The sequence below is a fragment of the Lates calcarifer genome, linkage group LG16_LG22, assembly GCF_001640805.2.
Source record: "Lates calcarifer isolate ASB-BC8 linkage group LG16_LG22, TLL_Latcal_v3, whole genome shotgun sequence".
In the NCBI taxonomy this organism is placed as follows: Eukaryota; Metazoa; Chordata; class Actinopteri; family Centropomidae; genus Lates; species Lates calcarifer.
The window spans coordinates 23,808,847-23,830,875 of NC_066848.1; the positions used below are offsets into that span (position 1 = coordinate 23,808,847).

Below are 22,029 nucleotides of genomic sequence, written 5' to 3' on the forward strand. Positions count from 1 at the left end.
TCCATTTAGGTTTACAGAATCTCAACAACAGAGTTTCAAACACTCACCGGCACTGCAACAATTTTGAGAAAGTCTGAGAAAAAAATCAATACAACCTCAGACGTAATCCTCTACAGAAAGTCTTCTTTTGGGAAATATGTGTGTGTGTGTGTGTGTGTGTGTGTGTGTGTGTGTGTGTGTGTGTGTGTGTGTGTGTGTGTGTGCAAGTTCAGCATTGTATTTTTCACTGGAAATTGAGTAAACATCCACATTTTTATAGCAACATACAAGTAGTTGTTGCAGTAGAAAGGAAAGTGCAAACCCCATCAACCCCCATCCAGACTGATACACAGCCCTGTGAAATAAATGTAGTGTATTCATCAAAGCAGATAGCAACAAGCTGAAAGTTATATTAAGGAAGAATGGACATACAAAGAATGATAATGTTTCTGAAAATCTATAAAATGTTGATATATACAATAATGATTATTTACAGAAATATCCTGTGAACAGAGCAGGAACAAGATATCAGAGAAGCTCTGAGTCCTTCATGTTATACCTACAGTCCACAGTAAACCAGTCCACATCTGAGAACACAAACAACTCTCTCAGAAAGCCACAAACAGAGCTCACAGAGCTTATGATCAGGTTTGTCATCATGAATGAACTCTACAGCTTTCCCACAGGGACTGAATTGGAGAGGGAAAATAGCAAATGTTGCTGTGAGAGCACACAGTGGGGTTTTGTGGAGATAAAAGTTTTTTTTTTTCCAGTCGAGAGCTGCCACAGCACCAGAAGAACACACCTATCTTCGGGGTGAGAAGATTCAACAGTTTCTGTGGGTCTGCACCTGTCCTTGAAGCACCTGCACATTTTTTTCTGAGTTCACTGGTTACTGTTGCAAAACAAATTATTTCTTTATTGGAGATCAATTCAATTTTACATGTATATACTGTATGCTAAATACTGACTGAGGATATATCAGCAGCAGGCCCTTCAGCTCTCAATAGTAACAATCTACATAATCTTCATACATGTACTCTGTACACTGATCAGCCACAATATTAAAAAGATGACAGGTGAAGTGAATAACACTGATCATCTCATTATAATATATTGTTCTGCTGGGAAACACTGGATCTTGGCATCCATCTGGGTGTTACTACAACTAAATATTGTTGCAAACAAAGCATACCCGCCAACCCCCCACCCCCAGTTTAAGCAACTTGACAAAGAGCTCCAGGCATTGACCCAGCCTCCACAGATCCCAATCTGATCGAGTATCTGTGGGACCTGCATAATATTGACAGGCACTGGTCCTGTGGGTTGTGGGGTGGAGCCTCAATGGCCCTGGTTTGTTCCAGTACATCCCACAGATGCTCAATCCAGATGAATGCCAGGACCCAAGGTTTCCCAGCAGAATATTGCATTGTGATGAGATGGTTTTAATTTTGTGACTGATCAGTTTATGTATGTATGAAGTTCTATAGTATCCATAGAAACCTCAGAAAAGCAACAGAGGAGCAATAGAGATTCCCCCTCTGTGATGGAGTAGAAAAATGACAATTTTATAATCACAATACAGAGAAATGCTCTATGGATTTAGACATGGATTGGATCAAAGAAGATGTTAAGCACCACTCAATCTGCCAGTCTGACAGCTTACTCTCAAACAGCAATCAGCAGTCTTGTAGGAAGAAGTTTTTTTGTTCAGCAAAGAAGTTCATGTAAGCCAAACTCTTATCCCTATCCTCTTTTACAAGTCAGATGGAGTGAATTCTCTTTACTGCACTAACCTGTAAGTTCCAAATTGATCAATACCATCTTTCCATGTGTAACTGTCCATTCACTAGATATGATCACTGGCATAACTGAGGCCCACAGACTGCTATACCCACACTGCTATAAAAGGCTACATGTTCAGCTCCATGTATGGACAAGTTTCATTCATAAAATGACTATTAAGGCATTGTAATCAGTTAAATCGATCAAATGTTTTTTCCCCCTATACACGACATACCTCTACATGACATAACTCTATGGAATTTTGTGTACGTTCACGTTTTTGTGTAAGTTTTGTACAAGAAAACTGTTCACTCATACATACCACATAAGAACTGTTAGTTTGAGTGGTTGGTTGAGTGCTGATGTGCACTGCCAAAAAAGCAGTTTTCTCTCCTGTTTATAGTATAGTGATTGGTTGTTCTGTTTAACTGATTTTAAGTATATTGGTTGTCAGGAAACTTAATTGCATGTTTGTAAAAAAAAAATAAGTTTTAATCATTGGGCTTGGGGATCATTCAAAATGAAATCACAAGTCACTGGTGTCAGAGATGAGTTCCAAATCCTTTTTTTTTTTATTTTGTTCAGTCTACAGTCACAGAATCTCTTTAATTCTCTGATGAATCTGTAAAGGCCTTTGCTCTGTACTGTACACCAGTTTAGGTTGTACAGTTGGGAGCCGGCGGACACTGAAAGCTCTTGTCTCATTATCAATATGGATATCTTCACCAGAGTGTAGACACTGCACTGAGATAACAAATCATTCATCTTTGCTGCACATGAAAAAAATATTTCAGTTGCAGCTTCAGTGCATGACAACCTGTAAATCCTGACAAATTACAGCACCAGCAGCTCAGTCAGTAAACACATGCTATTTACAAGTAAACAAAAGAAAAGCTGGGGGTGAAAAATACAGTGCTGAGAGGAATCACATTTCATTTGACTCGCAGCCAGGACACTTTGTCTGGGAGCACTGCGGCTCAGTCGGGTAATCAACTCTGACTCCCTTCCCTGAAAACAAATAGGTGAGAAGTGAATTGTGTGTACACACAAAGACTCTTAATGATGAAGTATATGAAATCCATTATGGATGTTCTCGTTTCCTGCCTCCTGCCCTGGAGAAAGAGCCGTCATTGTGTTGTTTGCGCACTGGGACGAGAGTTCGGGTGGCTGGGCCGGGTGTGATTTTAATCAAGTGCATTTTTATCTGTGTGTTATTAATATGCATGGCAAGGCAAAAGGAGAAGGGGGGTGGGGGTGGTGGGGTGGTGAAGAAATGAGCTGGGAGAAAATGAATGAATCAAATTAGAGAGATGGGGTAGGGATGGGTTATGAAACTGATTCAATGGTGCATGATATGTGTGCAGGTTGAATGCGTTATGGGTTTATGTGAAAAAATATTTTAAGACATGAAGTTGCATGCATATTGGGCATTTGTATGTGTGTGAGGTTGTCTGCATGAGTATTAAACTATGTGATTTCTGTGAGAACATCAACAAACCTGCACACATACTGTACTGTCAGTCTTTCCTACCAGTTGTCTGTGTGCATATACTGTACCTGCATGTGAACAAACACAAAGTGGTGATATAGATTTTTTGGGAAGTGAATTTATTTGCTTTCTTACCAAGAACAGAATAACTCACATGTTTCTGTGTAAAATACTTTGCTGGAGTCCGGACATGCTAGCTTAGCTTAGCATGAGAACTGGTGGCAGGGTAAGCAGTTAGTCTGTCTGTTTACAAACCAACCCAGTACAATGACAAGCATATTAACATTTACAGTAAAATTACAATTTGTTGTGTTAAGGGCAGTTTTAAAGAACTATTTCTTGGCAAATGACAACCTGGACACACCTTAATATTACTGTAGGCCCTGCTTTAGTTTTAACAGCTAGCACCTAGGCATTGTCCAGTGTGCTCCAGGCATTGTGGATTATTTGGGTAAGTGATGGGTGGATGGATAAACTGTTGTCCATTGAGAAATAGATACCTTTGAATACATTTTTACATTACAAATCCCAGTGGGCCTCCACATTGGTGCAGCAGCACACTATCATACAAAGAGTGGACTGTTTTTACCAGCTCCGCCCTCTTTGTATACTACAGTGCTGAATATACGTTCCAGTCATAAATGACTGTTGTATACATACACTGTATATATGTAATGAACTGTTACTTGGTACACGATCATTAGTATTACTGTTCTGTTCTGTTCCTACAATGTTCCTTGTAGTTGACAGTTTGATGAAGTGAAAGAATGCACCATGAGTAAAACTGTGTGCAGGTTAGTTCCTTCCCTCCAGTATAGGTACAGCAGAGCATTTTGTATGATAATGACAAGCCTGTCACTGTCGCAAAGAAGAAAAAATTAAGCTTATGTCTCATGAGGCCCCTGGTTGATCTGAGGTCCAGAGCTCAAGTAAGCCTGTGCATTAAAGTTCCCGAGTGTGTGCGGCTTCTTTAAGTCTTGCTAGGTGAGGTACCATTCTGTACTACAGAGACCAAAATCTGTGCTTACAAACTGCATCTGGCAAACTGTACTATAACTGTACATGTTGTATTGAAGTACTGGGTACTTCTAAATCACTAGTGTCAAACTGGAATTCATGAATAGCTGGTGCAACCCAGAGATTGTTATTATCCCTGTCATCTCACTATTGGAAAGCAAATAAATGTATTTCAGAAAATGTTCAACTATTCCTCTCAAAGCACTTTTTTTTTTTTTTTTACATGGCACTCATCTTAAGTCATGTGCAATAGCCAATAATCAGCACAAACCAAAAGGATATCACAAACATCCACTAATACCACAACATCATCAGTAATCACCCTATGACAGAAAGCCCAGGTACACATTCTTAAAAAGATCTCATCCTCTCTCATCTACCCACCACAATTAAGTTTTTGCTATCGATACATAGCTAACATTAACAGTAACCACTGTTTACTTACCAATCAAGAAGAAACATTTCAAGTTCAGCATCAAACTTAATTTCTCTACTCATCAAGAGCAGTGGAAAGCAGCACTGATGATGCTAACTCATGTAGCTTCTGTTTCACTTCTTTTCTTCTACTGAATTTAGCATGCTAACCAAGCTCTTCCCATCTTATAACACCACTTCGCCATAGTGAGTCACTGTAGCATCCAGTCTGGCCTCAGTAAAACAAGAGAGGAAGTAGCACTGCCCAGAGGCGTATTCTAACCTGTTGTATTATAAATGCAACAATGGCTGAAGCTGTTACTGCTAATGTTGACTATGTAGCAATAGCAAAAACATACATATAGCACCTTTAATGGAAAAAAACATTCAGTTTGAGTTTGCAGGTTTCAAAATTTCTAAGGTGCTATAGAACTTCCTCTGTATGAGAACACAGGTTTAGGAGACATGCATGGTGCATGGCCTTTGCAAACCTGTCACAAGCCCTGAAGACAGAATGTATCAATTTAATTCTAATAAAACTGCTTCAATGAATGTCAGCTCCTGTTTAGCATAAATGTATCCTAGGCACTGTTACACATGGTGGTGAACAATGGAAAAAAAGGAGATTTGATGAGGGAGCTGAGAGTGTAGGGAGGGTACGGAGTCAAGTTGCCAAATCAGGGGGAAAAAACAGAGAAATGAGCAGTGAGTTGGTGCATGGCACCTGTTTTACATATACATTGGCCCTTAAAAGCCTCCAACCTTTCCGTCACCTTCCTCTCTTCCTCATGCTTATCCTCCCACCGACCCGATCATGGACATTTCCTCTCAGCAAAGTTCGTCTCCTTTCTGCTTCGCTTCACTGACATTACAACCCCCCACTCTCGCTTCTCCCACTACACTATGTAATTATGATAATTGCTCATAGGGGTTTGAGGAAATTGAATTTTCCATTTTGCTCTGGTTCCTTTATCCCACCAGTCTCTCTTTGTGCCACCTCCCCATCACCCCCACAATTCTCTACAGGCATGGGAGTCAGCTGCTTGGACTTTTGATCAAATATATCTTTAATGTTTGCATGTGTGTATCTTTGGTCCTTTTCTCGAAAAATAGGACGTCCCCAGAACCAGCCGACTCCCAAATTTGATGACATAACATATTAAAAAAGAACATATTAACACTATCAACGCATGATTAAATTTCACATTCATTTCAAAGAAATTATTTCTCATCACACATTCTTACAGTTTCTGAGACATCTGATTCCAAATTTCGAAAGATCTTAGTTTCAGTACAGCTGTGAATTTCCACTAGCTCACAATCTGAGAAGTCATCACACCACATCAGGACTAATAAATGAACACTAGACCTGGTATGGCACCATTTGAGAGAGGTGTGCCTGAGTCACACTTCAGCACAGAGCATTTGCCACAGTACCTGCTCCCTAAAATAGTCACTGTGACTGCTGTGGAGCTCTCAGGGCCGGGGGAGTTCAATTATTCAAAAAAGGTCTGACGAAACTCTTGCCTAGCTGACAGGCTGCGGCAGCTGAATCAAACAGCTCTGCCATGCTGCCGTCAGCTGAAAAACCTTCAATCCCCAGAGTCAGCTTTTCAGGAATGTGAAGGGGGGGGGGCTTAATTTTATTGATTGCTTATTATGCAACTAACTCTGAATAGGTTCCTCCACTATGAAACTGACCCATAAGAGACAGCGTTAGAGTGCCAATAACAAACTCATTTGCAAATACTCTCAGATGAACCACCCATAAACCAACAAAGAGGAGTTTCATGAGTAAAAAATTTACAGACAAGTTTATTACAACTAAGGTCTCTTTTATGCAGCCTTGATTCTTTAGTTTTGAAAACACAGTACTCATTGAAGTAATTGCTGAGATCCAACAGGACAAGCCATGTCAATGGTCATACAATTAGATAAGTTATAAATAAATCAGTATAGTTTAGTCATCTTATCTAAGAACTCAGAAGTAAAACTTAAAGTAATAAACTCAAATTACACAGAAAAACAGTGCATGCACACAACTACAGTAAGGACAGTGTAGAGTGTTCAATATTAAATAATCAAGATATTATAGAATATATAATCAGAAAAATAAAAACAGACAAAATATACAACTGAAATTGTGAAATAATCTTTTTTTTTTTTTTTACTCAGCTCTCTGGCAGGTCATTTCATTCAGCTCCAGCAGTTTCATTCCAGAATCTCCTTTATGTTGTCATTTCATAACAAGTAGTGGCATTATGTTTTAATTCACCACTTTCCATCACAAAGTCATTGTCAGTCAAATCACAATAAACAGGACAGAGCCAGGTGTGTGGGCGACTATCTGCTCATTCAGACCAAAGAAACAGAAATTTAAATGATCTCCAATGAACAGAAGAAATACTCAATTATAATGACCTTGTAGTGAAGGTTTAAAAATATATTGGATTATTTCACTGTTTCAAGGATTCATGATGGATGCTACCCAAACATATGGTTTTGTTAATAACATTGCTAATCTCAGGCTTTATTTCAAACCTCTCTGATCGTCCAACTGCACATAATTTTCCCCTTTGCCTTTTTATTGATGTTGCCCTCTTCCCACTCTCTCAGACATCATCTTGGTTATGTGAACACTAACTGGAGGAATCATAACCAAAACTACAAGAATAAGAGTCAAGTTGTAAAAAGTAAAACTATGAAGTAAGTACCTAAAAAAATGTTTTTATAGTATTACTGTACTCTACCTTGAACTGTGAATAAACTGGAGCAAGCAGGAATCTGCCTTATTGAGCATTAGGAAACTGCTTATGTTACTGGAGTGAGTGAGGGAGCACATTTACTCGTAGAGGGCAAAAACGCTAAATCACCATAAGAGACCAGCAGGAAGCATTGTGTGTTAAGGGCCAATCACAGCAGCACTGTATGGGCGGCATTAAAAGAGCACTCTTGCGTGTTCTGACACTCTATTGACTACTAGGAGGCGACTCAGCCATAACATGTCACGCGCATAATAAACCATGCCAAACTGAAAACCTAACTAATGTGCAGGAACAGGAGAACACTCCCCTTAACTCTTGTCTTAATGCTAAATGCCTTTCCACCTGATTTCTCACTCTACCTCAGCTGCCAGAGAGTAAGGGGAACGCGGGGAGGCTTGTTAAACATTTGCTACGTAGCAATGTTTTTTTCATAAGGGGAGGAAGCAGGGGGTGGTTGTAACACATTTTGCTTATTGCTCTGCAGTAGTTTGTAGCCCACTCTTGTAGCAAAACAGCCTGGGCAGCTACTCTCATGTAATCAACAACCCAGAGTCAAAAACAGGGCTGACTTTGTTCCAGCTGGAGTTCCTCATTTGCTAATTTGACAGCAGCAGGTCAGAAATGCTTTGCTTTTTGCTCCACTGTAGCTAAGAGAACGACAAAGTTGGTTAAACGCAAAATTCTGAGAGAACAATCACCATGCACATGGGGCAGTAGAAACAAGAAATGCAACAGCTCACCACATTGTCCGTGTGTTTTGATATCCATCACTTGTCTGTCTCGTGCAACTAAAATGCTTCAGTTTCATCACATGTAAAGGTTTGTTTATATGGGGGGCATTTCAGCTTCTTTTTTTAGGGGTTCATCTTGTGCCTGTCTGATGGAAGAAACACCTTTTGATTTTAATCAGTCCAAGCGTCCACACAAGTTGGATTTTAATGCTTGGAGTCCATTTTCCCCCCAGCTGCACTTACACAATCTCCATAAGCAGGTGTTCCAATTACACAAATCCTCTATGTTTACAGTAAATATATTTATAATGATAAAATAACAAAATCCTTCAGTTTCACTATAAGCTGTCCAGTTTCACTATGGACATATAGAGCTACGGGGGACAAGGGAAATAAAATAGGACAAGGACTGTGGATTTTTGTAGTCACAGAGGAATTGCATCATGGCCAGTATGGAGACTCAGTATTATATTTAGATGGGATTGAGAAAATCCAAACCTAACATAGCACAAAACCAGTGCTTAATGGATTACTACAAGAAATATTATCACAAGAAGTCAAGGTAAAATAATATTTTAGTTGTGTGAATGTTATCTCAATCATATTTCTTCCTGCAATGATATAAGGGTTTCTAATGTGAAGCTGCCACCCACTATAAGTACAGTTACCGCCATCAGTCTAAAGCCTGCAGACATTTTCTGCAGGTTATTACTGCCGTATGACAACCTATTATCTCTCTATGACAGGCCATTACCTGCACAGAGGAGCTGGGTAATGAAATAGGCAGGAGGACAGAGAGAAGACAGTGTGCTATCAACAAATCAAACAGATGCTCTTTACACTGAACCCATGGAACCGAACACTGAGACTCTGTGTCAGAGTAGTGCTCCAGTGCACTGGGTTCACTATAGTGAGGGTTTTTACCCATGTGTTGCATTCGGGGATGTAATGGAGGGAAACTCAATCTGATGTCAGCATATGATTCTAATTAAAATTTCTTCAGCCTGAAGTGATGTGAAAAATGATCTTTGCTGCATTTTGATTGATTGGACAGACATTTAGTCATTTTTGACTCACAATTTGAGCATGATTGATGTCTCTTCTATAAAGCATTCCATTGATTAATTTGTTTTTTGGTTATCTTTGATCATTTAAGTCATTTATAAAGCAAAACCTTCTCTGTTTCCAGCATCTGAAATAGCAAGGGTTCATTGTAAATGGACTGTCACTGGGTTTTGGACTGTTGGCTGAACAAAACAAGCAAGTTCAAGACCTCACAATGAGCTTATTATATTTAATTGGTCATTGTGAAAGCCATTTTCAAGCAAACAATTGACAATATGATAAAGAAAATAATTAGTTGCAGCCCTAAAACCCTCACATCTCTCCTGATTGAACCAGATATCTCTTAGAAGACGTCCAACACAGTCATAAGGCATTGCTCTCACACAGCCTGAGATGAATAAAATAAGAGAATTTGCACAGCTTAAATAATGTGCAGCAAACATGCTTAATGTAAATGCACCCTTGGTTTATCTCGCTGATTGCAGAATAGATTTTAGATGTTAGTGGAGATTGCTTTCAGAAGTAGAAGAAAAAAGCCTTCACAAATCAACATGTTGCAATGTAAGCATACACTCTTGAATGTGCTCATTCTCCAATACCTCTACTAAACATCACCAGTCTATTTACCTATCACTAAATATTACAATCAGAAAAACTACATTCCTTTGGTTTTTGCTGTATTATTAAATGCTGAATTCTCAGCTAATTTATATTAAAGTGTTTGGAATCCTGATTTAGGGCCAGCTATCTTTGAATGGCAGTAATCAGAGCCAACAATCAGCAATCAGAGACGCATTCTTCGAGAGTGTTTGTGCGTTTATAAGAGTGAGAGCATTGTTTTGTTGCTTCTGTTGCTGCTATTGCCACGTCTTTAGTCATTATCTGGATGTGCAGAGCTCGGTGTAATGGAGGATGGCAGTGTGGCTTTAATGTAAACCACAACTGATTGTTAAAAGTGATTTGAGAAGCAGTACCCTTAACCATATATGCAGACAATACCACAAGACAAACTAGAAGCTTTAGTTACATGGAGTTACAGTTTGCAACATTGGCATATTCTGGTCTAGAGTCCAGCTCAGACTAGAAAGCTACAGATAGTCAATATGTCCTTGTCAGAATTTATATATCAGAAAACTTTCAGCTTCTTATATTAGTTTAAATGCAACTTTTGAGGTTCTTATATCCAGATAAGCATGAGAATTTCAGAGCATTAAAATGGTAAAATAACGAAAACATAAAAATATAAATATATTTTATTTAATTCAAATAGGCTGACACTGCTATCAACCCCTGACAATCAATATGACACTAGTACAGACCGACACACACACAAGCCTGCTTATTAATTCTGTGCTGGCGTGCGGATCAGTAGAAAATTGAACAGCCATTCTGGTGAGCTGCACCATCACAAACACGGCCGCCATCCATCCCTATCGTCTCTCTTCCTGTCAGTCAGCAGCACTCCCTCTCACTCTTCATCTGTTTTGTCTCTCACTCATTTTAGCCTTCACTCAGCTCCCACCTCTCCTCAGCAAGCATACACCTTTAAAACCAAGTAGTAAGTCCATGTAGTTTCACCAGATGCACCGGCAGAATATATTGGTTTAATAACTGCCTTTCAGGTGAAACAAGCGGGTCTCAAAAATAAGGTCTGGAGCCTCCCCGGGGGTGTTTAGCAGGGTTCTACTGGGATCCTATTAATATGAAGAACTGGTGAATTTCAATGTTTGAATTCCTTTGAAATGAACCTGTCTGGGGAATGCCCAACAATGACTTTTCCTGTGCAGCATCATGGTTAGAACATGGGAAAAAAAAAAAACAGTCAGAAATGGGGAAAATAGACCCTTTAAACAAGTGCATTTAATCAAATACTGTAGTTCAGCTCATTTTTTCAGGTGCTTTTTAATTGATCTGACTGCTACAGTTACAGGTGAACGGCCAGTAAGATATGCTGCAATACTGCTGGGTTTAACAAACCAGGAGTGTGCTGGGCTGTTATTGTTGTTACTGGTCACATCAGACCAAGTAACAGCTATAGGAGCAAAACCCCACGTGATATTTCTACTTCTGAGTAGTTTTTCCACCGCAACATCATTAGTGACCAATCAGCGAGGCTCTCAGCTTCTTAGTATGCTCCATGTGAATGTTTCCACTTCATGGTTTTCATGGTAAAACACTAATATCCAAGTCATATACATCAAATCTTATATTTAAGCAATCAAAAGTTTAAGAATGACTTCTGCAGGCTGCAGTTCAGGCTGAATGCCACACCTCAGTTCACACCCATAATGCTCTTGGTCAGCAGCAGGACAGACAGTGATGAGACAGGTGACATAGCAGATGTCAGGTTACCTCTTCAAACAGCTCCAGGCTGTAGGTGTTGTCGTCATCTGCGAAAAAAACCACCCCGGCGTCCCGCCTGTTCCGATGCTGTCGCAGCCACGCGAGAGCCACATTCCTCTGTTCGGTGGCGCGTGGCATCCCGGCGCGCTTAAACCTGCGGGGGGTGAACACATGCAGGTGCGTGTACGGCACGCCGCACCGGGCCAGGAAGCGCGCCACCAGCTCCGTGCGCGTCGTAGAGTCCTCCACTACGATCCAGTGGAACCGGGGCACCTGGCGGAAGGCGTGAGCCAGCCGGGTCAACTCCGCTTTCTGCACCGGACGGGTGTAAGTCGGAGTGATGGCGTAGATAACCGGCAGGGCAGATTGGTTCTGGGCGACGCCGACCCCCGGTGCGCCGGTCCGAGCCGCCCGTTGCGCCCTGCCGGTCCGACCGGCCACTGGAGCCCGGATCGTCCTTTTACTGTCGATATCGATCATTATGATGACAATAAGGACCCATGGCAGCAGGATGAAGAAGCGGCTGAAAAACACTGATTTCATGGCGAGGCTGAAGTTACCGTGCGCCTTCTCTTTCACTCACTCCATCACAGAACAGAACAGAAAGGCACCGACCGACCGAACGCAACTCCAAGAGCCCCGTCCTTTAAATCATGTGTTTTTATTCTTTACAACCAAACAAGAAAAACCAGCATCTTGAGTCCATTTCAAACTATATAAAGCACAAAACCTTCCGCTGCGTCCCGTCCCAACGGGACCGTTTCCCTGTAGTCCTCCTCCTCCTCCCTCTGTCCTCTCGGATGGGACTTGAGTGCTTCTTCGTCGTCCTACCCTCCTCCAGCTGTCTCTCCCAAAAAAGCCCCGTTAAATTCCCATGTTCAGCCGTCCTTCAGTGCGCGTTTCCAGAGGGGAAAAAGACAAGCCGGAGCTGTCTTCTTTGCAGCGGGCGGTGATAACCCACCGATGTGCGCCGCCGCATCACTTGGCGAGGACGGAGCGCTGCTCTGAGTCTGAGGATAATAAGGGAGGAGGGGAGGAGCAGGTGCAGAACAGAGGAGGGGAGAGTGGATAGAGAGGACCTGGGGAGAGAGACACAGAGAGAGGGAGGAGAGAGAGAGAGAGGGAGAGTGTGTAGTGGAAAAGGGAGAAAGGCCTTGTTATGTTGTGCGCATCAGTGTCCGCTGAGAATAAACCCAGCTGATAGAGAGGCATAGAGACACAAACAGAGAGAGAGAGAGAGAGAGAGACGGGAAACTAGTGGCTTATGCTGCATGTTGGGTTTGTCAAGAAGAAATGATTGAATAAAAAAAAAAGAGAAGAACTAAAGGGCATACCTCAGGGGGTATTTGAGGGAGTTCCAAGGGTTCCCTACTGTGGTGAGACAAGAAAAATCTGAATTTCAGAAACAGAGCCACTGCAAACACGGCTTTCACTCTCACCACTGCTACTGCGTAGATTATTCCAAACTAAAGAAAAAAAAAACTGGCTAAGCTATTCAGTTCCAGGGTTTGAGAGAGATTTATTTTTAAGTAAATAAATAAATGTAAATAGCCCAAAATAAGTCAATGCACTAAATTAGCTCAATTACAGAAAATGAAAAAAATCTAATATTTTAGTTTAATATTCAGGTTAACTGTCATATATAACTGTTCTAACTGTTTAAGTTATATTTGAAAGAAAAATGCAAAGAAAGCATCTTTAACGTGAAGATTCTCCATCTAACTCAGCCTCATGACAGTAAATCTTAAACTACAACCTGTCAGCCTATAGGACTCTGAAAAAGTTCCACAGAATCCAAATGTACCTTGACACTGACTCACAGCAGCACAGAACACCACACAACTGTAAATATGCCGAGGTGGAGCTGGTGCGAGGTGGAGGTGGAACAGTGATGTCAGTCTCTTTTCACGTATGAATTCACCTATGTCTGATCATCCATGTATGTTACATAAGTAAAAAAAAAAAAAATAAATGTAAAGCCTATGACTGGCCAGGGTCTCATCACAGACTGGCTAACATGTTGTCCTCTGCTGTATGTGTCTTGGCCAGGTAGTGGCAAGAATGTATGACTGATGACTTAATCTGACACAATGGCCATCTTGAAAGACAAACACATTATAGAACTGTTGTCATAGAGCTCTCCTCTCCCCTGTGCCATTATCACTCCACACCAAGGTCATATCTAATCACACCTTGGATCCAACCGGGGTCACTGGTACATTGCGGATCCATTTAAGGATCCTTGAAACATGCGCATGCAGGAGTTCTCTGTCTTACTGGCGTTCTCCACTTGAGCTGAGAAGCTAATCAGTGATGCTTAATTATGCTCGCAACACAGATCAAGGGATCTGCTGGGAGGAAAAAAGAGGAGAAATCACTGATCCACACTAATAGAGTTGGTTCACACCAAACTAATTGCAGGCAAACAAGCTCATAATTTCACAGGATGAAAAAAAGCACCTTTCATTGTTTGGATTAGATAGTGCCCCGGGAGTGCTGATGTATGGGGAGGATGGGAAAAACTGGCAGTACTTTTTAGCACTGTGTTTGGCACTTTGAGAGTTATTGGGCATTACATTGTCCTCAAACAAAATTACTTTTGGAGGCTTAATCAATCTCATGCTCAGTGATTTGGGTGAAAACCAAGTAATGGGCTTATTCAATGATAAATCACTTTTAAGAGACTGATGTGATGATAGCAAATGGATTTAAAGCCCCTATTCCAATATTAAATTGTCACGCTTTATCAACCTTGATTGCATGTTCTTAATCTGTTCATACACAATGAGCAATTATGAAATTATGATAAAGCATTTTTTTTTATTAGTCATCATTTTGACTAAAATTACCTTGGAATTATTAAAAACTTTTTATTTAATAAGATGTAGAACCTTGAAAGCAAGACAATTGATCTGAAGGAGCTCGTTCTATTTATATGTGATCAGTATAATAAAATCATACATATTGCTCCTTTAAATCCTGCTGTTAGATGTTAGACAGCGGTGCAGTGGTTAGCACTGTCATCTCACAGCAAGAAGGTTCGAGCCCCAGTTCGCCCCAGGGGCTTTTCTGTGTGGAGTTTGCATGTTCTCCCTGTGCCTGCGTGGGTTCTTTCAGGTTAGGTTAACTGGTGACTCTAAATTGTGTGTGAATGTGAGTGTGAATGGTTGTTTGTCTACTGTATATGTGTTGGGCCTGTGATGGACTGGCGACCTGTCCAGGGTCACAGGGACAGCCTATCCCAGCTGACACTGCCTCTCGCCCAGTGTCATAGGCTGCAGCCCTCCTGTGACCCTTAAAGGATAAGTGGTACAGTTAATGGATGGATGTTAGGTGTTTATGGACTGGTAAATGGACTGTACTTATATACTTATTTGACACTCAGAGCACTTCACACTACAGATCACATTCACCCATTCATACAGCACATGTTCTATACAAGTGTTTTCTATACACACATTCACACCGATGCGATGCACACACATCGGAGTACTTGGGTTCAGTATCTTGCCGGCACGCGGACTGGAGGAGCCAGGAATTGAACCACCGACCTTCTGATTGGTGGTTCATTTGTGTCTCATTTGTGTCCTGAGCCACAGCCCCGTTTACATTCATCATGTCAGTCAAGTCTTGACTCCTTTCCTAAACCAGAAAATATTTTCCCACTGGACCACAAATAGACACCTCTAACAAAAACCTTTGCACCTCTAACAGGTGTAAAACAGCACCACAGTAATTTTCACATCTATAAAATGTAATGTATTGCATAGAGGGATTGTATAGTAGGAAGTAGTGTTAATGCTATGGAAACAGTTAGTCCCATTGTGGGAAATTTTGATGGTGCAACATAGAACATAAATTTCACCTCACGATTCAGACACGCAAATAAAACTGGTGGTAAATATAATGCAACATATAGTAAGAAGTTGGACACAGCCTTTTTGTGATTGTATGTGTATGCACAGTTCTCATTGTGTGACTGTTTGGTTTGGAAGGACTCCTGATGTAATTCCCCACACATCATCTTCAAAGCACACACACACACACACACACACACACACACACACACACACACACACAAATGTACTTTGCTTGCTCTGTGTATGTGTGTGTGTGTGTGTGTGTGTGTATCTGGCTCTGTAGCTTCCAATGTTCAAAATGCTCTACCTTTAGACCCTTACACTGAAAAATATTGATTAATGCAGTTTTAACTTGGAAATATTCATGTTCACCAGTGTGCAAACTAGTGCCCCTACCCTGTGCTCTGAAAAAGCTGTGGAGGTTTATATCATTCAGTATTTCTGAATTTCTATTTCTGCCTCCAGAGCAGCTCTGAGAAGTGTTTGTAGAGCTAAAACTCCAATCTGCTCAGCATTACTGGAGCACTTTGTCAAAGCATGATGCAGTGAGTAGATGCAGTTTAAAAACACACACACACACACACACACAGTTCATTTTCAAGTAATCCACTCCATTATACTTTGACCCTCTCGAGACATATACAAGTCCTGGTCCAGCTCTGCTTTGCAGTGATTAAAAGTATCACCACTGAACAAGCTGGTCCCAGTAAAGTCAACCTGGATGATGTGCTCTCCAGCAAAACTGCCTTTGACACAGACTTGAGTCAGCTGCTTGTCACCAGTGTAAGGTTGGATTCGGAGATGCTGTTGATTTGACCCTGAAGGCTTGGCTATTATGTGACATCATGTCAAGTGTCAGGAGTCAGTGTGATTGAGGGCAGCTAGGGACACGCAATGTGGTGACACACCGTGATGTAGATGACCGAGGCCTCGCCCGCTAGTGGCAGAGTGGAGAGATGTGAAGCTAGGTCTACAGAGGAGACTCCACAGCACTATCAGGCTCAGACACACTGACAGCCACAGGGTCCTCCATCTCAGGTCTAAAAATAATATCATAATGTCTTTGGGAAGCCCTCAGCCTGAACTTATTCACATACAGATGAGCTATTACTATTATTGACAATGTTATGTATTACTGGAATTAAAATTTTTAGTTTTAATAGCTTTGTTTTTTTCATTTGTTTGTTTCTTGAATTATCTCATTGTTTTGTCCTGGCACATGCAGATATAGGCATACACACTTACAGTGTAGTTCCAATGCAGTTTAATACTGTGGGCAGGCTGGGCGATACACTGGACAGAGACAGAGCCAATGCCAAGTGCTGGAATAGAAAAAACAATGATAGAGAAGAGAAGACGTGAGTGTCCTCATTTTTGTGTAAGTGTGTATGTGTGTATGTGTGCGTGCTATAAGGGAAGCAGAACTACCCTATAACCCTGAGGGTATCTCACTGTCATCCCTTCAAATACAGCTGAGAGAGATGGTGGAAGATGGAAAGGACAAAGGAGTGAAAGTACTGCCGCCAGGGAAACTGAAGGGAAAAAAAAAAGAAGAATGAATGAATGAAAACAAGTAAGACAGGAAAAGAGAGAAAGAACAAATGAATGAAAAAAGAAAAGAGCAGAAACAGGAAGGAGGAAACACTGATGTTTACTGGTGGAGAAACATCCTGTGGTGTTTGGAGTCAGACCCGCTACATAAATGCCACGACCAGCTAACTGGAGCATACCGGCCGTGATGCGAACATAAATCATAGCTGAAAATGCAATTATATGATAATTCACAGTGCAATTCAATTCAGGGGGACAATTCAAGTCAGTTTAAAAATGGCAACTGGATCACAATGCATCTGTCAACACCATTAGCATAGAAATAAGTTTCTTCTGCCGATTGGTGGGTGACTTGATACATTGTTTGATACTGCTCCAGGGGTGAAAAGTCATTCAGAGGCAGCAGTTGTCATTTGATGGCATCTTCACTAAAAGAGTCAAGAGTATAAAACTGTTAGGTGTTAAATTGGTCAGTCTTCTAACTCCCAACATTCTCTTTAACATGGAAGAAAACAATATACCTTCATTCATTTTTAATTTTATATCTTCCTAACAGAGAAATGGTTTGACTCAAAATCACTTCTGAGTGTCTTATATTTATAAAAGTGCAAACAACTGAATGATATTAATGTTTTTACATTTAACCATAGTAAAACATTTGTATCATATTTGCTATGCGAGTTGTATCCAACCTGACACATGTATTCTGCCCCCTAGTGGATTATCATTCCACTCCAGACAGTGGAAGGGCTTTTTTAGGCCTTTTCAAAAAGGCCGCAGTCATTAAATCATCCGCACACTTTTGGCAGGAAAATCTAATTTTCAAGAGGAGAAAAAGAAAGTACATTGAAAATGTCATCAACATGATAATGGCTGGCAGTTCAAGTGACATGGAGCAGTTAGGGGAAGAGGATGAGGAGGAATGGCCATGCATGATGATGGAAGTTCAGATAGCAGTGATGAGGAAGACTATCAAGATGAAAGTGTAGCCCAGACAAGCACGGAAGTTGAGGTCCTAACAACAACACAGGACACAGTCAGAGAGGAGTCAGTGAAGGGCAATGCAAAAAGGAAATAATACAGATGGAGAAAAACACAGTATCAAGCTCCATTTGTTGATTTCATTGCATGTGTTGATGAAGGCGCAGACAACAGGTGTGACTGGACACCATACATGTATTTCAAACAGCAGAACAAACAAACCTGTACAGCATATAAAATGAGGGCAAGTCAGTAAACACAACTGCCAAAGAGATAGAGTAGGTTCTAGGTGTGTACATGCACATGGGGTTAGTACAGATGTCCTGTGTGAGAGCCTATTGGGAGATGGAGACAAAGCTCCCCGCATTTTGTGATGTGATGTCTCGAGATCGGTTTCTGAAATTGCTGACTCTGATTCCCTTTCAGGACAACCTTAGTGTGTCTGATGATGCAAAGAAAGGTAAACTTGAAGCTCAGGCCATGGTTAGAAAAACTGCGAGAACAATTTCTCTGCATACCTCCTGAACAATGCCATGCAGTTGATGAAATTATGATGCCATTCAAAGGAAAATCTCGTCTATGTGTCTACATGCCTGCAAAAACCCACAAATGGGGTTTCAAGGTGTGGGGACGTGCTGGACAAAGTGGCTTTCTTTATGACTTTGATGTTTGTCAAGGTGCAGAAAAAAAAGCAGTGAACCTGATATAATGGTTCCCAGACCAGTCATTGTTGAAACATATAACAAATTCATGGGAGGTGCTGATCTCCTTGATATGCTGTCTGCACTTTACAAGTTCAGCTTCAGATCCCAAAGATGGTACATCTGGTGGCACACTGTTACAGTGGCAGTCATCAATGCATGGAACCTCTACAGAAGAGACCAGAAGAAGCTAGAGCCACAGATGAAACCCGTGGCTCTGTGAAGGCCAAAATCAAGTGTGGCAGACCACTGTCCTTTCCAGAAGCGATTTCAACACCACCCCATAAAAGGCCAAGCTGCAGTGTGCCTCTTGATGTGAGAAGGGATGGCATTGATCATTTTCCAACATGGGAAAGCCGACAGAGATGCAAGAACTGCACCAGTGCAGCATCTTTGCCTGAAGAAGGAGAAACTGTTTTTGTGCCTACCACAAAGTGAAATAAAAGGGCTGTAAAAAGTGTAAGAAAAAACAAAGAGAAAAACTGCCTGAAATGTTTTACATTTTCAAAATGTTATGGGCAAAATGTGTTTTTGTATCTAAAATTAAAGGTTTAATAAATATCTCTCTATCTTTACAGGGTTAAACTACAATGAAACAACAATGGAGAAATGCAGCATCTTACCCTGTTTTCCACTGCACACTGTTTGTAACTTGGCATCAATAACAGACTCGATCGCTTCATGGTGCCAAATTGGCTAATCAGAGGTTGTCAAACTTATGGGACTGGACAACCTGAAGGGGCCTAAAGACTTTTTGCCAAGGGAGTGTGTGCATAACTGAAGAAAACATCAGGAAAAAGCAAGGTTATCAAGACTTTACATATATATAAGATTTGAAAAATGCTTCATATAGCAAAGCACAAACATGCTCCATCGCTCCAATAAAAGGCAGTAAATTAAGTGTTCCAGCCTAGTGCTCAACTTCAAAAAGTTGAAAAGAAACTAGTTCAGAAGTAGAAAAAAGTGGCACCACCATTCCAAATAAAGGCCTGTAGGACTTCACTTTTCATCAAAATGTCATGGCTGATGGGTTTCAGCCATAAGTCTTCCTAAAAGCAGGAAGGAGCAGGCTGAAACGCATCAGCCTATGACATTTTAATAAAATCTATAGGTGTACAGACATTGATTGTTTGCCTCTTTTTTCAAAATTTTAAAATCAATTATGATATAACTGCATTCACCAACTCAAGTGCTGACATCTTTGAGTGTTATAACACTGCTACACCACAGTCTCACTGGAAAGAAACATGAGCTGTCACACAGGTTTGATCTTGATCTGGAGAAAGATTATTGCCTAAATTGTTGTTGCAAACTTAAGAGAGTTTACAGAATTTACCAGAGGACCTTACATGGCTCTCTGTGTATTTAGGGATTATTAGTCACTCTTCTGGCAGCCTCCTATTTTGTGTAGAAGATAGGCACAAGATGGATGTTTTTTTTAAAAGCAAGAAAAAAAACCTAGCATATCAGGCTAGGCAGTGCCAGGCTGTGCTTAACTTGCAATAAGATAATGTTACAGATATGAGGCACTACAGCATATGTTATGTGTCACACTAATTCATAGACAATACTAAACATTTAACCCTCATCAGTACATCTGTTATTTTGCCGTTGGGGTTATGGCAAACCAGCTACTTCAGGATTAAAGTGTGTTTTGTGTCTCTTTGTTGTCATTTTGTAAAGGCACTTCAAAAAAAAAATTCATTGTTGGCATATAGTTCTATACATAAAAATCAAACTACAGCAGTTTCTAACAGTGTAATTCAATTATGTTATAATGCTGAATCAGCCCAAAGAAATGCAGGACTATTTCTCATTTCCTTTTTTGGGGGATTTTACCAGACTGAGTCACTGCAGATTTTATTAATATCCATCAACAAAATACGTTTATGGGTTTGACATAGATGGGTTTCTGGTTATAATAATACCTTTGACCATTTGGTTGAAAGCTGAACAATATTAGACTGTGAGAAAGGGCACAAAGGGTAAAATTGGCTCTTTTGTAGAATGGCAGAACCTGGCAGCGTACAGAATTTATTCTCTGCTTCCAAAATCAAATCTCCAAAGAGTAACTGTGTTTTTGTGCCTCCATTCAGTCAGACCAACTGTATGAAAATGCAATAAAGATTTTCTCTCAATGTCTTCCCAGTTTCTCTCTTCCTCTCTCTGTCTCTTTTTTTTTCCACCTCCTTGTGCCTTTTTTAGCTTGTCCACCCCCCCCCCACCCCCTCCCACCCCCCATTTCATCTCACTCCCTCTCTTTTCTTATTTCATTCAGTATTAATCTCTCTTTCTCGTTCTGGCTCTCTGAGAGCACTGAGGCAATCTAAGCTGATTTGTTTGAGAAAACAGTGCAGTTTGAGGAGACAGTACAGCGCAGAGGTTTGGAAAACATACACACACAGCAGTCAGTTAAGATTCATCCTCACAGAGTCTATCAGCAGCTGTGAGGACATCAGCCTGCGTGACTGACACTGCCAGCATTTATCAGGAGCCTTTAAAGTTTACATATCTTGGCTTTGCATATGCATATAAAGATGGCAAAATCTCAGCCTTTCTGAATTAGTATCTCTCTCTCTCTGTCTCACACACACACACACACCACACAGCTATACACCCTATACTTTTCTCTGTGACTACATTCTCTGCTGGCTCTCGGCCTGGCTTTTTCTTTGTGTACAACACAGGACTGGACTCGGAAACAAATGCTCTACCTCGCGCTGTCTGTGCAGTGACATTGATGGCTGTAGCTCTGCCAGCGTGTTGTCGAGCCAGGACAGGAAAGTCTCTCGAGCGTGCCCAGCAACCAAACAAACTGCTGTTTGACTAACCTTGAATTACTGGCAATATCTAGCACCATTAGCATAACAAAGGAGACATCCCCTTTAGAAACACCACGTCAATGTATACTTTGTGCACTGTGTGTGCGTGTAATGTTAATAACATGTTGGCTGAGTGAATGAGTTTTACATGCTACAAGTTGCACAGGACTATGTTAGATGTTAGCGATCTGTTCCAGATTCAGTGTGTGTTTTGTTCAAGGATGCGTTGGCTGTGGTATTTGAATATGAGACAAAAAAAGCAATCTGTGTGTGTGGGTCTGTGTGTATTTCAATAGTTATAAATAACAGAACAGAGCATACACTGTAGGTATCATTAGCTGACCCCCAAAACTAAATTATTTAAATTTATAGGATTTGAAATTTTCAGACTTTAGCATCTCCTAGTGGTAAGGAGGGAGTGTTTGGTTGACCTAGCCATCCAATGTAGACTCCATTGCTCTATAATAACATACATAACACACTATTTCTTCCTTAGCTCCCAACATTCAGAATTTCTACAGCCGCT

General features: G+C 40.8%; 1 protein-coding gene across 1 annotated transcript in view; it reads right to left on the minus strand.

Moving 5' to 3' along the window:
- The window catches only part of b3gat2 (beta-1,3-glucuronyltransferase 2 (glucuronosyltransferase S)), a 48,326-nt gene extending 35,569 nt beyond the window's left edge, over positions 1-12,757 (minus strand). The window contains 1 exon segment of the mRNA XM_018694648.2: positions 11,598-12,757. Coding sequence (XP_018550164.1) covers positions 11,598-12,131 — 534 coding nt within the window. The 5' untranslated portion in view covers positions 12,132-12,757.
- Between the last annotated feature and the right edge of the window lie 9,272 nt (positions 12,758-22,029).